Source organism: Scyliorhinus canicula, chromosome 14, assembly GCF_902713615.1.
Source record: "Scyliorhinus canicula chromosome 14, sScyCan1.1, whole genome shotgun sequence".
Lineage (NCBI taxonomy): Eukaryota > Metazoa > Chordata > Chondrichthyes > Carcharhiniformes > Scyliorhinidae > Scyliorhinus > Scyliorhinus canicula.
In genome coordinates, this window is record NC_052159.1 from 20295552 (window position 1) to 20311318 (window position 15767).

At 46.8% G+C, this 15767-nt stretch overlaps 1 protein-coding gene across 1 annotated transcript in view; it reads right to left on the minus strand.

Moving 5' to 3' along the window:
• The window catches only part of LOC119977307 (cohesin subunit SA-2-like), a 150927-nt gene that overhangs the window by 80472 nt on the left and 54688 nt on the right, over positions 1-15767 (minus strand). Inside the window, 5 exon segments of the mRNA XM_038818070.1 lie at positions 1624-1747; positions 4297-4374; positions 5113-5251; positions 8209-8413; positions 13517-13588. Of these exon segments, the coding sequence (XP_038673998.1) occupies positions 1624-1747; positions 4297-4374; positions 5113-5251; positions 8209-8413; positions 13517-13588 (618 nt within the window).

Here is a 15767-nt window from a genome sequence, read left to right on the forward strand (position 1 = left end):
GCCAAAAGGCCAAAACACTGAGTGTCTTTAAGACAGAGATAAATAGGATCTTGATTAATAAGGGGATCAGGAGTTATGGGGAGAAGGCAAGAGAATGGGGATGAGAAAAATATCAGGCCTGATTGAATGGCGGAGCAGACACGATGGGCAAAGTGGCCTAATTCTACTCCTATGTCTTATGGTCTTTATATATGCAATCATCTGCCGCATTTCCTATTTTGCAACAGTGATTAAACTTCCGAATGTATTTAATTGGCTGAAAAGTACTTTGGGAGGTCCTGAGGTTGTGTCAAGCACTGAGTAAATTTAAGTTTATTCCTCCCACATCCAACTCCCTCACAAATTCACTCGCAATTTTCCAACTCCCTCTTCTCTGGCCCTCTACATTTCACATGTTTTTGGCTGTTCACCCACTCACCGGCTCCATTGCCTCTGCTTTTGACACTCTCACTCCTGCTATTCCCTCAGTATGGCTTCCACGTTCACCCCCCCACCTGCCCAGTCGAAGACCACAAACCAGCACACAGCTGGTTTTAGTCATTCAGCTCCACTCCAGTTTGACCTAACTAAGCACCTGCTCTTCAATTAAATCTTTCTATTATTCCTGGATTTACCACAGTCCACGACGAATTCTTGCTGAAAACATCTCTTTGAGATGGCATGTGCTAGGGCTATGAGTCCAAATCCTGAACCCGTTGGTGGAGTATCAATATAGCCAATAACACTTTTCTTGATGGTACGTTTATTCACTGAATGCAGCTTTATATATGCCTGCTTTTACACATGCCTGCTTCCTATCTACTACCCAGTATCCCAGCGGTCTCGCCTTATACGTGCTCTCAAGTACTTAATTTCCCTACACCTTGCTATAACTGTAACATTATATTCGGCAGTCTCGCCTTCCTTCCCTATGTACGGTATGCATTGTGGTACAGCATGCAAGAAACAATACTTTTCACTGTATACTAATACATGTGACAATAATAACCCAAATCAAATCAAATTAATTTCATTGATCAAACTTTCAAATGGTGTATCTCTCCCATCTTCATGATTGACTATTGACATTTCTCATCGGTATAATCAGTGTCTAAGTGCCATCAGTGGCTGCCCACGAATAATTTGCCTTTTTCTTCAGCCCGTCCTCCCTGCCTCCTTCTCCAGTCTTCCTCCCCAGTCAATGTGCCACCTCTGAAAGGGATAGCACCTGTTGACAGGGATCAGGGAGGCACGCAGGGGGAAACCTTGTTTTAGCCACCTTTGCAGACGATAACGTGTTGTTCTCGAGGTTCTGGAGAAAAGTCGGTTCAAATGAGATCCCTGGGGCTGTGCTGAGTTCGCTGCCTACTGGGAGTGGCCCACTCACCGGGGGGGGGGGGGGGGGGGGGGGTTAAGACACATGATCAACTGTAGAACAACCACAAACAGGACCTCCCCAAATGGCACACTCCGTCCTCCTGCAGCTATCTCATTATAGCGCAGCATCAACATAACACTCAGATTAGTCTGGATATTTAACACCATTCAGTAAAAGTGCTGCTGCGGAGGCCTGGCAGAAGGGGAAATTAATCAGGGCCCCTCTAAGAGGGAGAAAGCAGTGCTGATTATTACAGATTGACTCACTTTGTCATGCAAGGTCCATCCTACATATTTCAAGTAGCTGTCAGTCAGGAAGCGATCGCTGCAGCTTTTCATCCACGTTCCTATTTCTTCGATACAAATAGCTCGGATCTCAGGTAATGCATCACTGGGGGAAAATGGGAATTACATTTCCGATGAATGACTACACCAGGCCTGTGTATCTCAAACACTCAGACACAAAAATTTAATATATATGTATATTATATATTGCAGATAGATGGAAAGATGGATAGCTCGATAGATATAGAGTCAACCCTCATTGTTACAAACACATTGGAGTTAGTCCATGATTTCAAATCATTGAGGGTTCACTTCGTTTAGGCCACTTTGCAAATGAAAATGCATCATTCTCCAGCTGCTTTGGCTGTACTGAGCTCGCTGAGCACCACTTTAATACACACCAGTTTCTTGAGAAAGTTAGGAGAATGCAGAGCCTGGGGTCCATTCCTTACGTTTTATGGGGAGTCAATCAGGGGCAAGAATTGAGTTCTTTCATGGTACCTCATACAGTCGAATAGTTGGGCAATTCCCCATCAGCCAGGTTCCTAAATAAAGGGAGACGATAGAGCCAGGTTTCAGAGAGCTGCTGATGGGGCAGTACCCCAGCAAAGACCAGTGATCTCAAAAGATACAGGGAGAATATTCGGAAAAGAGAGCACGGCATAAGAGTGTAACAATAAAGTTGAACTACATCCACACACATTCATAGATTTAGCCCTGCCGGGTATACGCTTTTCCACAGTTTGTAAAGAACAGCGATTGGAATTATTTATGTTCCTCCCCTTACTTAATATGTTCCTTAGCTATAATACAAGACAAAAATGTCATTCCTCCACGTGATGGAACACTGCCCCTGTGCAAAGGCAACTCTGAGGATTAAACGCCATCAGTTGCTGTAACATTCTTCAAAACAATCTGCCGCCTGTGCTCGAGCCCAACATATTTCCCTGGAGACTGCAGCGAGTTCTCAAGGACTATCCTCCAGGGACTCTTTCCGACAGTGATGGAAAAGGTGCCCGAACTTCCCAAATGGAAGCATATCATGAGGAAAGAAAAGCTGGAGCAACAACTTTTTATTGTTCAGTATATTTCCCCCCTCCCCCCACCAAAAATTATATTAGATAAGATAGCCTTTACCATTCACAGAAATTGTTGTTAATTTTTCTGCACCCTTCTTCACTCTTGGCCACTTTTGTGATATCATTAATAGGTAAAGCTTTCATTTATCCAATTGTTAACTTTAGACCTGAATATTCCAATACACACCCATTGGGTGTTCCCACATCCTAACTTTCATAAACTTATGGTCATCAGAAACTCGTGTTTCCCATTTTCCTAACTTGTATCAAGGCCCATTAACCCATCAACACTGTGCTCACTGACCTGCATTGTCTCCAGGCTAAGAAACGCATTGATTTTAATTCCTCAAAGGACTCGCCCCTGCCTCTCCTGGAGCTCCGCACCTCTGAGGTATCTGGGGTGGGATTCTCCGCCGCGCCACATTTCTTCCCCGACCGGCCGGCGGGATTCTCTGTTACGCCGGCCGGTCAATGGGGTTTCCCATTGTGGGGCAGCCCCACGCCTTCGGGAAACCCCTGGGCCCCGGCAACGCAGAGAATCACGCCGGCGGAGATGCCCGCCCCTGTGCTCGTCTATTTCAAGCCTCTTGAACATTCCTCAATTTTATTTGCTCCACGATTGGTGGCTAGGCCCTAAACTCTGGATTTCCTTTGCTAAACCACTCTGCCTCTCTGTTTTCCTCTCCTCTTTTAGGACATTCAATGAACAAAGAACAAAGAAAAATTACAGCACAGGAACAGGCCCTTCGGCCCTCCCAGCCTGTGCTGATCCAGATCCTCTATCTAAAACTGTCACCTATGTTCTAAGGATTTGTATCCCTCTGCTCCCTGCCCATTCATGTATCTGTCTAGATACATCTTAAATGACGCTATCGTGCCCGCCTCTACCACCTCCGCCGGCAATGCTTTCCAGGCACCCAACACCCTCTGCGTAAAGAACTTTCCACGCATATCTCCCTTAAACTTTTCCCCTCTCCCCTTGAACTTGTGACCCCGAGTAATTGAGTCCCCCTTGACATTCCTTGACATTTTTGGTCCTATGACCTGACATCTTGCTTATGTGGCCTCAAGGAGTCAAATCAAATGATCCTAATAACTTACCCAGCAGCATCGGCTCAACCAGAGCGGTGCTGCGTTGGGAAATTGGGTGTTGGGCTGTTCCATCGCTCTCCACATTACCCATTCCTTCATTTCTGCATGTCTCTTTTCAGCCTCTTCAAAGGGTGATGACGCCCTTTTGAGACTCTCCCAAATGCTTTTGGCTTTTTGCCCCCACCCCCCTGATTATGACACTTCCTTGAATTGTCCCTGTCCCTTCAAATTTAATTTCCACTCGGGCTTCCCACTGCCACTACTAAAGTGCCCCCCCCCCCCCCCCCCCCCGACCCATTCGGATCTGTCACCTGAAGTTGTGTCAATGATCTGCCTCCAGGAAACTGGGTGAGAACAGTACACTTGCATCTGATCTGTCCAAAAAGTAGTCTTTCTGTCCAAACGCATATGAAAAACCAAGAAGTATGAAAAGCTTCCCCCTCCAGGGAATGGGGATTTATTTTAACCGTGGGGATGACATTACCGGTATCTATGAAGAAAGATTCCTTTGAAAATGGCGTTCATCAGATTTTCAATGTTTTCTTGCTTTTCTATAATCTGAAAAAAATGGCATCAAACTACTTAATATTTGTTGTCATGTTAAATAGAAACATGTATTTGTTCCAATTCATCCACTATCCCAGAGGTTGATAGCTCGAGGTGTTGATTGTTTAAGTTAGCGTCATGGAATAGTACAGCACAGAAGGATCCCTTTTCCCCCTGAAGAATATTATTTAATGTGTATCCAGCACTTCAAGAGGCAGTGCATTATAAATCTCACTGCACCAAACTTTTTTCGTCGTGTGGCCTCTGGTTCTCTTACCAATCAACGTTAATCTGTGCCTTTGGTTATAAACTCTTCAAGGATTAGAAGCGGTTCACTTAATCCAATGATTGTGAACATCTTTCTGCCAGAACGTGGATACCAGGGAGTGCCCTAAATTCTCCCTTCTCCTATAATCTAAAGACTCACAGCCATGTTGCCCAATTTCTTCCCCAATTCAAAGATAATCGGAGTTGCTGAGAGAAGCTGCGAGATTGAATTGCAGGAATTGCCCCTTATCTGAGCTTCAGGATAATGCCCACAAGTGGGTGACTTTTTATCAAATCTTCAAACATTTGCACTTTCACACCATGAACAGCCGTGGTCTGAGAAACACGACTGGCTTCTCAATGTCAGCAGACCATGGCAGTACATCTGGCCTTGCCAACGATGGTGCATCTTTCAAAATACAATTCCGTTAACTTCAGTGTGGAGGAAGGGGGGAAATAAACAATTAAGTACAGACAAGCTTACCTCTTTTTCTTCCGCAGGAATGTTTCCAGTGTCTTGGTGGGTCTTTTGTCAATCATCTCAACCTCACATTGACGCTGAGAGTTTTGCAACTGCACTCTCAGACTCAGAGACACGTTGATTAACGCCGTCATTAGTTTCATAGCTTGAGGAAAAGAAAAATATGAATTTCCTGCCAAATGGACTCCAGCCAATTGTGCTGAATGTAAGAAATTGTTACGTTTTATATTTGTTGCAGTAATGTTATTTTAACAAACCTGGGTTAAATATGCATGCAACCAGTATGTCTGCTAAAGCTGTGATTAAGGGGTCATAAAAGTGAGATAATCCTTGATTTTGCAGGAGTCATGTTCTGCCAATAGATTTGAGAAGCATTTATTTCTTTAGGGATAGCTGGCTAATGGGATACTGTTTTGGTCTCGAGGGGAGGTAATTTATGAGAAAAGATCCTGACTAACCAGGGCCATGGGAATCTTGTGGGAGGAGACAGATGAATGCTTTAATCTAATTAATGGGAGGAGTTTCTGTCTGTACTTTCAGTTTGCCATAGGATTTTAGTCTGCCAAGTATCTTTCAGTTTGCTCCTGAAAGTTCCCTCTAAGGGCTCTGCACAGAGAAAAGTAAGTAAACCTGATTGTTAACTTTATTTATAAGTGGTTTTTGAACTATATTGGTTTGCTTAATTGGGTATATAGTGGCAGGGTATAGGGAGTAAGTTAATTGTTTTCCATTTACTTAAGAACTTTTGTACTGCTATCTATAAAGTTTTAGTATAGCTAATTAGGTTAATTCCGTGTTTAAATTAACTTTGTTTAACATAAAATATACCGATTGGTCAGGTTATCACTCCTGTGATAACAGTAACATTTCTTCACAATTCTACAAATTTAATTCGTTAGATTTTCACCGGGATCCTAAAAAATGCACTCAGAACTGTACATCAATGGCATGAACATAACCAAGAGATTTCTGTTGCCATATTGGCACGGCAGTACCTTGGAGGAATTACCCTCCATTGAACACAGGGCGCACAGTCCGGAGGGACCCTTTTGCCGCTGGCAATGGTGGGAGGCGACCCTTAAATCACCATCAATTAGCCACCTAAAGGGTCTCAACTGACCTTAGGTCAGGTGGGTGTCCAAACACTTCCCACAGAGCTGGTAGAATACTAATGGGGGCTGGGGCACGGTACTGCACCTGACTTTATGGAGCCCCTACACTTGCTAGTCCACTCCCATCAGAGGAGGGTGGGAGAGGGAGGCATAAAATTCCACCCTATGTAATTGCAGAGATACCTCCCAAGATTAATATAGCACCTGTAACATAGTAAAACATTATGGGGGGCTTTGCAGGAGGATTCTCAAGAGTTAAGGAGGCAATTTCAGAGTGAATGGTCAATAATATAGGGCAGCACAGTAGCATTGTGGATAGCACAATGGCTTCACAGCTCCAGGGTCCCAGGTTCTATCCCGGCTTGGGTCACTGTCTGTGCGGAAGTCTGCACATCCTCCCCGTGTGTGCGTGGGTTTCCTCCGGGTCCTCCGGTTTCCTCCCACAGTCCAAGATGGGCAGGTTAGGTGGATTGGCCATGATTAATTGCCTTAGTGTCCAAAATTGCCCTTAGTGTTGGGTGGGGTTACTGGGTTATTGGGATAGGGGAGGTGTTTGACCTTGGGTTAGGGTGCTCTTTCCAAGAGGTGGTGCAGACTCGATGGGCCGAATGGCCTCCTTCTGCACTGTAAATTCTATGAAAAAAGTAAGCAGATAAACGCATGGCCCTCAATGATGCAGTGAAAGACATTGGGATTGTGCAAGAGGTCAGAATTGGAGGGGGGGCGCAGAGATCCGGACAAGATCTGAGAGGAGGGGAGAAAGTAAGAGGAATGATCCCATATCTCAGGACCTATTGTATCTGCCTCTGTCTCTCACGGTGACAAGGGCAATGCCATTTTTCCCAAAATTAGAGAATCTAAAGTTTGGATGCAGAATTCCGGAGGTCCACTCTGCGAGCTCTGTGCTCACCTCCACCGGTTCCACACCTCCCCACCCACCAGACATTCTGGCGAATATACCAACAATATATCCACCCTCCATCTTTTGCGCTGTTGAAGCACTATCCCCAGTTAGAGCACGGGAGTTCAAGGAGGAAGAAGCCCACCACCACCTTCCCAAGAGGAAGTGTAAATGGGAAATAAATGGCAGCCTCACCGTTGACGTCCAAGAATACATACATATATAAACAAAAATGTCGCATGCTTATACATATGATGCAAAAGGTAGATTAAATCATTTTGCACCACAAACAGCAATGTTTCTGCCTCTGATTTAATATTGCTGCGGGCAGTTGGGCCCCTTATCATTAGTAGACGACAGACACAGCTCGATAATGTATTTAACAACGCGGTTAAGAGGAAAGCTCCAGCCATCATCGACGATCCCTCTCACTCTTTATATCATCAGTTTGAAAGGCTCCCTTCGGGCCTGCACTTCAGAATACCCATTGCGAGGAAAAATCTGTTCAAGAGGTTCCCAGTGCCATAAGCTTACTAAATAACATAATGTCAATTTAACTTGTTTTATTTATTTTAACTGAAATAAGTGTTTTAATGGCAGAGTGTAAATTCATTTTTAACTGAAGTAACTGCTTTAATGGCAGAGTGTAATGTGTTATGTTTGTATGGTTATGGATGTAAATGTATGAATGTAGATATACATGAAATATTTACTGTTTTAACTAGCGACTGTATGATTATATGTTATATTGCAGGTGAAGCCAAAGTCAAATTTCACTTTTGTGGGGACAATAAAGTTCTATTCTATTGTTAAAATCTAATTGGTTTAAGAATTGGGCTCCCACTTTATGAGGCAGAACAACATAGCTGCCATGCCGAACTTTTCAACAGCAGATTTCCATGCCCCTTCATCCAGCTCAATTCCCCATTGGGACATGTTATTTTAAAACCCAGCCAGGGTTCAGGGCAGATCCTTGCGTGAGACAGACGCTGCTGGCTCTGAAGATGTGCCAAGATCCAACTCTGTCCCAGTCCCTTGCCTCTTGGGCTCAATTATCCTGAGCGTGCGACCAATTTGCATCTCTCTCACCTGCCAGCGTACTGGTGTGTCGGAAGGCTCGCACTTGGGAGTCTGAGAGTCCAGTCAACAGGGAGATCACTGTATCCATCAGGTACTCATCGTGTACGATAGTGTACTGGCAATGCTGAATTAGCACTGAGAGGAATTCACAGAAATTGGACTTGAATTTCTTCCAATAGGGTCCTGTCATTGTAAGGGGGTAATCTCCACTGTCCTGGAAAGAGAGCGAGAAATAATAATGACCAGCCGGTTAGTGTTGGCAATCCCCCAGAACCGTCCTGCACTCGCTGACCCACACCAGCACCCGGTCTGTCAATGTTTCAATTTTTAAAGGTCTATTCCTTGTGTTCAATTGCTGCCATGGCTTCAGCTTTCCCTACCTATATAACCTCCGACCAGCTTTCCAATACCTCGTGCTTCTCCAATTCCAGCCTCTTGATATATAATCCCCACAATGCGAAGGAGGCCATTCAGCCCGTCGTGTCTGCACCTATCCCCATAACCCCACCTAACCTGCACATCCCTGGACACCCAAGTGCCATTTATCACGGCCAATCCAGCTAACCTGCGCATCTTTGGACTGTGGGCAGAAACCGGAGGAAACCCACACAGACACGGGGAGAATGTGCAAACTCCACAAAGACAGTCACCCCAGGCCGGAATTGAACCAAGGTCCCTGGTGCTGTGAGTATAGAACTAGAGGGCATAGGGTTAAGGTGAGAGGGGGGAGATACAAAGAGACCAGAGGGAAAATTTCTTCACACAGTGGGTGGAGCATCTGGAACGGGCTGCCAGAGGCAGGGGTAGAGGCGGGTACAATTTTGTCCTTTAAAAAGCAGGTAGACAGTTACATGGGCCGGGTGGGTGTCGAGAGATAAGGGCCGAATGTGGGCAAGTGGGACTAGCTTAGTGATAGAAACTGGACGACATGGACAAGCTGGGCCAAAGAGCCAGTTTCCAAGCTGTAAACATCTATGACTCTCTGTTGACATCTGCAGCCCTTATGCCACAATGCCACCCAGTCTTCTCCAGTGCTAATACCCCAAAATAAATGTTTGCCGGATCTGTAGAAGAACGATTTAGATTAGCAATGTTACTCTGTTTCTCTCCACAGATGCTGCCAGATCTTTTGAGCTCATCCAGCATTGTCTGTTATTATTTCAGATTTCCAGCAGCTGCAGTATTTTGCTTCCATTTACATGTTTGCCTTATTCGGCTTCTTGTGAAGTGGGCTTGTAATGTTTACCTATGTTCATGGGGGAAAGATAGCGTATTGCGTCAGTCAACTGGCCATCTGACAAGCTCGCACTACACACTCTCCCTCGTAAGCATCTACTTAAGCAAGAGAGCAGCAGCGAATAACCCCCAGCAAGGATCAGGGCCTTCAGGGGAGGAAGGGGAAAAGCATATCACATAACTTGGTCAATGGATTGAGGGATAGGGTTGAGGGATAGGATTTCAATGCAAGAGATTTTCATCTTACAGAGCAAGAAGTCACCAAAACGCAGCACTTCAAATGTTCAGGCCCTCTCCACATGTGTTTCTTTGAGCACAGAAAAGAGATTCTGTCGCATGACGCATTTAATCATTTGCACACTCACCCCGACAAATATGGTCTGGATTCTCAGCCGGCGGGATGCTCCGTTTTGCCGGTGCCTGGGGGTTTACCGACGGCGTGGGGCTGCCCCACATGGGAAACCCCATTGACCGGCCGGCATGATGTAACATAAATGCGGCGCGTCGGGCCGGAGAATCCAGCCCGTTCTTTCGTGGTATTTATATCGATCCCTCCATGGCTGATTGGCACTCACTGTCCAGGAGAATGCGGCAGCAAAAGACCACCCCGACTCCCCCTTGGCTGACGTAGTTCTCCAATTGAACAGTTTCTCCCGTGACTCCGCTCGCACCCTCAAAATGTAAGGTGGCATATGGGCCCTACGCTGGTCTTCTCACGAGCTACGTTGTCGAGGGTTTAACCCAGTTAATGAAAGGGTTAAAAATTTAATTCTGCTAAATAAATCTTTGCCAATAGTAGAAACAGATAAAAACACACACAGAGCGCGAAGGCCTTAGGCTTTCCCAGGCCTTTTCCAGCCAAGTCCTCGAGACTTATCAATAAAAAGCTGTAACTGTCTTTGAGGAATACACAATTTGACCCGTCAAGAATTCTCTAAAACAAAAAGCCCCAGAATATAACGGACAATGACGATGTTCTTCTACAATTGGGAAGAGATGACACAGTGGTATTGTCTCTGGACTGGTAAATCATAGACCCAGGTTAATCCTCTGGAGTCTCAGGTTCAAATCCCACCATAGCAGATGGTGGAATTTAAACCCAATAGAACATTTAGAATTAGAAGTCTCATGATCACCATTAAATAATTGTCGCAAAGACCCATCTGGAAAACTGACGTTCTTTCCTACTCTGACTGATATGTGACTCCAGACCCACAGCAATGCGGTTGACACTTAAACAACCTCTGAATTGCCTGGCAAGCCACTCAATTGTATTCAACTACTACAAAGAAAACACAAAGGAATAAAACCAGATGGACCACCAGCATCAAACTGGGCATCGGAAACAACAACGGTAAACCCAGCCCTGTCGACCCTACAAAGTCCTCCTTCCAAACATCTGGGGACTTGTGCCAAAATTGGGAATGCTGTTGCACTGACTATTCAAGCAACAGCCTGACATAGTCATACTCACAGAATCATACCTTACAGATAACATCCCACTATTCCTGTGTATATCCTGTCTCACCGACAGGCTCAGTGGTAGACAGTCGGGAAGGAGTTGCCCTGGGAGTCCTCAACATAGACTCTGGACCCCATGAGGCCTCATGGTTTCAGATTAAACATGGACAAGGAAACCTCATGCTGATTACCACGTAATGTACCCATTCAGCTAATGAATCAGTCATTCAACTCTTCCATGTTGAACGCCACTTGGAGGAAACACTGAGGGTGGCGAGGGTGCAGCATCTACCCTGGGAGGGGGATGTCAATGTCTATCACCAAGAGTGGCTCGGTAATACAACCACAGACTGAGCTGGCCGGGTCCTAAAGGATATAACTGCTAGACTGGAACTGAGGCAAGTGTCGAGGGAACCAACAAGAGGGAAAAACATACTTGACCTCATCCTCACCAACCTGCCTGCCACGTGACAGCATCAGTAGGAGTGACCACCGCGTAGTCCTTGTTGAGATGAAGTCCCATCTTCACATTGAGCATTCCCTCCATTGTGTTGTGTGGCACTACAACCTTGCTAACTGGGATAGACTTCAAACAGATCTACCAACTCAAGACTGGGATCCATGAGATGCTGTGGGCCATCAGCAGAATTCTACTCAACCACAATCTGTAACCTTTTGACCTGGCATATTCCCCACTCTACAAGTAGGTCAACCCTGGTCCAATGAAGAGTGCAGGAGCACAGGCCAGGAGCATATCAGGTACACTTATAAATGAGGTGTCAACTGGTGAAGCTACAACACAGAACTATTCTGTGCCAAAGAGCATAAGCAGCAAGTTATAGACAGAGCTCAATGATCCCACGGCCAATCAGATCTAAGCTCTGCAGTCCTGCCACATCCAGCCCTGAATTGTGGTGGACAATTAAACAACTCACTGGAGGAGGAGGCTCCACAATATTCCCATCCTCAATGATGAAGGAGTCCAACACATCAGTGCAAAAGACAAGGCTATGGCATTCGCAATAATCTTCAGGCAGAATGCTGAGGGGTTGATCCATCTCAATGTTCCTGCAAAGTCCTGCAAACCTGTGCCGCTCCAGAACTTGCCGTGTCCCTAGCCAAGCAGTTCCAGTACAGCCACAACACTGGCATCTACCTGGCAATGTGGAAAATTGCCCAGATACGTCCTGTGCACAGGAAACAGGACAAATCAAACCCAGCCAATTACTTCCCCATCAGTCTACTCATCAGCAAAGTGATGGAAGAGGTCATCAACAGTGCTATCAAGTGGCACTTACTCAGCGATAACTTCCTGTGTGGAGTTTGCACGTTCACCCCATGTCTGCATGGGTGCTGTGGTTTCCTCTCATAGTCCAAAGATGTGCAGGCAAGGTGGATTGGCCATGCCAAATTATGGGGTTATGTGGGTGGGCGCAAGAGTGGGTACATGGTAATCAGCAGGAAGTTTCCCTACCCATGTTTGACCCAATGGCATGAGACTTCACAGAGTCTGGAGTCGATATTGTGGACTTAATGGCAACTCCCTCCCAAGTGTATACCACTGTGACCGCAACTCTGCTGGTGGCACAGGTCATATCCAGGAATGGTGATAGTGGGGCGGGACCCCCGGCGGGTCGGAGAATCGGCGGGGGCCGGCGTCAATCCCGCACCCGCCATGTCCCGAAGTCTCCGGCACCGGCGGGGGCAGGAATCGCACCGCGCCGGTCGGCGCCCCCCCCCCCCCCCCCCCCGGCGATTCTCCGGCCGGCGATAGGCTGAAGTCTCGCCGCTGTCATGCTGGTCCCGCCGGCGTGGGTCAAAGCACCTACCTTACCGGCGGGACCAGGCCACACGAGCGGGCTCCGGGGTCCTGGGGGGGGGGGGGGGGGCACGTGGCGATCTGGCCCCGGGGGGTGCCCCCACGGCGGCCTGGCCCGCGATCGGGGCTCACTGATCAGTGGGCGGGCCTGTGCCGTGGGGGCACTTTTTTGCTTCCGCCTTCGCCATGGTCTTCACAATGGCGGAGGCGAAAGTGACCCCCTCCCCTGCGCATGCGCGAGGATGACGTCAGCAGCTGCTGACGCTCCCGCGCATGCGCGGACTTCCGCCGGCTGGCTAAGTCCCTTCGGCCCCGGCTGGCGTGGCTCCAAAGGCCGTTCCCACCGGCCGGCGGAGCGCCAACCACTCCGGCGCGGGCCTAGCCCCTCAATGTGAGGGAATGGCCCCTAAAGGTGCGGAGACTTATGCACCTTTGGGGCGGCCCAACGCCGGAGTGGTTCACGCCACTCCATCCCGCCGGGACCCCCACCCGCCTCGCTGGGTAGGGGAGAATCCCGGCCGTGGTGTCTCGGAGATTATCAGCAAGGTATGATTCTGTGAGTATGACTGTGCCAGGCTTTTGCCTGACTAGTCTTTGGGACAGCTCTCCCAATTGTGGCACAAGCCCCCAGATGTTAGTAAGGAGGACTTTGCCGGGTTGACAGGACTGGGTTTGCTGTTGTCTTTTCTGGTGCACAGGTGGATACCAAATGATCTATCTGGTTGCGGCGAATAAGGGAGGATAAACATCTCTACTTATGATGGGGAAAATGCAGTCATCATTAAAGTGAAGGAATAATACCAGATCCAGCGGCCATGTAACATTTAGGATCCAGGGGTACACCATGAACTTCTTGTACTGCAAGCCCGTCTCCTACAAAAGATACAATGGTAACATTGAATTTCATGGGCATTGTAAAAGGCAAAGTTAAATTTTCTTGGAAACAGTTGTCTATGAGGCTCAATTCAGTGTGGCAGCAATTTGAGTCGGTCACTTAGATAACAACAGAACATTATGCAAAATCAGATCCTCAGAACCTCTCAGAGTTTCACCTACAATTACTGACTTTAAACCCCAGCCAATTTTATTAGGTGAGCAAATTATGCGGCAGACAATTTACTTAACGCACATGACAACCAAAATGGATATCCAGTTATCGCCCAATCACAACTGATCCACCTTTTCCTCACTAGAAATGCAAAATCGTACTCCGGATTTTCGCATTGGAGGCGGGAAGCGGCTTTGGTTCAGGCTGGCAAAATTGCCGCCGTCTCTGGCGTGTTGGTGGTGATTGTCCCTTTAAGGACAACACAGCAGAATAAGGGTCACCTGGCCTGGGTGACCAATCGGGACTGAGAGTGAGGAATCTCCCCGGGGGGAGGAGCCCTCCTTAGGCAGAAACATGCCAGAACTAGCTGCAGACATGCTGCTGCTCTTGTAGATCCTTGTAAATAAATCCTTTGCTGTTCATTAATGAAGTCTCTGAAAGTGAATCATTACAGTGTTGTAATGCGCAATGATTAATTAAGGGCGAGAGGGATGGACTAAATATATTGCACTGTTAGAGCAGTTGATTAAGTTACCAGAGCAGTCTGCCGGGTTGAAAGCATCTGAAACACGTACACCTCCTCCACTAGTTATTTCCGCTCTTCTCCTGAAGAGCCCAAAGCTAATGGGGCCGGGTCCATGGATGCTTCCTGGTAGCATGCCTGAGCAGTCACATTTTTATGTCAATGTGGAATTTGTATGGGTAGAGCTGAGAAACACCAAGGGGCAAAAAACTTTAGTGGGGGCTGTAAGCAGATCCCAAATCTGTAGTGGTGATGTTGGGAAAAGCATTAAACAGAAAATTGGAGAAGCAGGCGATAAAGGAACATTTGTAATTATGGGTGATTTTAATCTGCATATAGATTGGCAAATCAAATTAGCGACAATGCCGGAGAGGAGGAATTCCTGGAGTGTATACAGGATAGTTTTCTGGACCAATACATTGAGGAGCCACCTGGGGAACAGGCCATCCTTGACTGGGTATTGGATTGGATTGGATTTGTTTATTGTCACGTGTACCGAGGTACAGTGAAAAGTATTTTTCTGCGAGCAGCTCAACAGATCATTAAGTACATGGGAAGAAAAGGGAATAAAAGAAAATACATAATAGGGAAACACAAGGTACACAATGTAACTACCATAAGCACTGGCATCGGGTGAAGCATACAGGGTGTAGTGTTAATGAGGTCAGTCCATAAGAGGGTCATTTAGGAGTCTGGTGACAGTGGGGGAAGAAGCTGTTTTTGAGTCTGTTTATGCGTGTTCTCAGATTTCTGTATCTCCTGCCCGATGGAAGAAGTTGGAAGAGTGAGTAAGCCGGGTGGGAGGGATCTTTGATTATGCTGCCCGCTTTCCCCAGGCAGCGGGAGGTGTAGATGGAGTCAATGGATGGGAGGCAGGTTCGTGTGATGGACTGGCCGGTATTCACGACTCTCTGAATTTTATTGCGGTCCTGGGCCGAGCAGGATACTTTCTATGGTGCATCTGTAAAAGTTGGTACGGGTTAATGTGGACATGCCGAATTTCCTTAGTTTCCTGAGGAACTATAGGCACTGTTGTGCTTTCTTGGTGGTAGTGTCGACGTGGGTGGACCAGGACAGATTTTTGGAGATGTGCACCCCTAGGAATTTGAAACTGCTAACCATCTCCACCTTGTTGATGCTGACAGGGGTGTGTACATTGTGTAATGAGAAAGGAATCATTGGCAATCTAGTTTTGCGAGACCCCTTGGGGATTGTGACCATAATATGATAGAACTTTTCATCAAGGTGGAAAATGGCGTAGTTGATTCTGAGAAGATGGTCCTGAATCTAATAAAGGAAACTACGATGATAGGAGGCACAACTCAGCCATGATGGATTGGGAAACGTTACTTAAAGAGATGACGGTGGATAGGCAATGACAAATATTCAAGGAGTGCATGGGTGAACTGCAACAATTGCTTATTCCTGCCTGGCACAAAGGTAAATTGGGACAGGTGGACAAACCAGGGCTTACAAGGGAA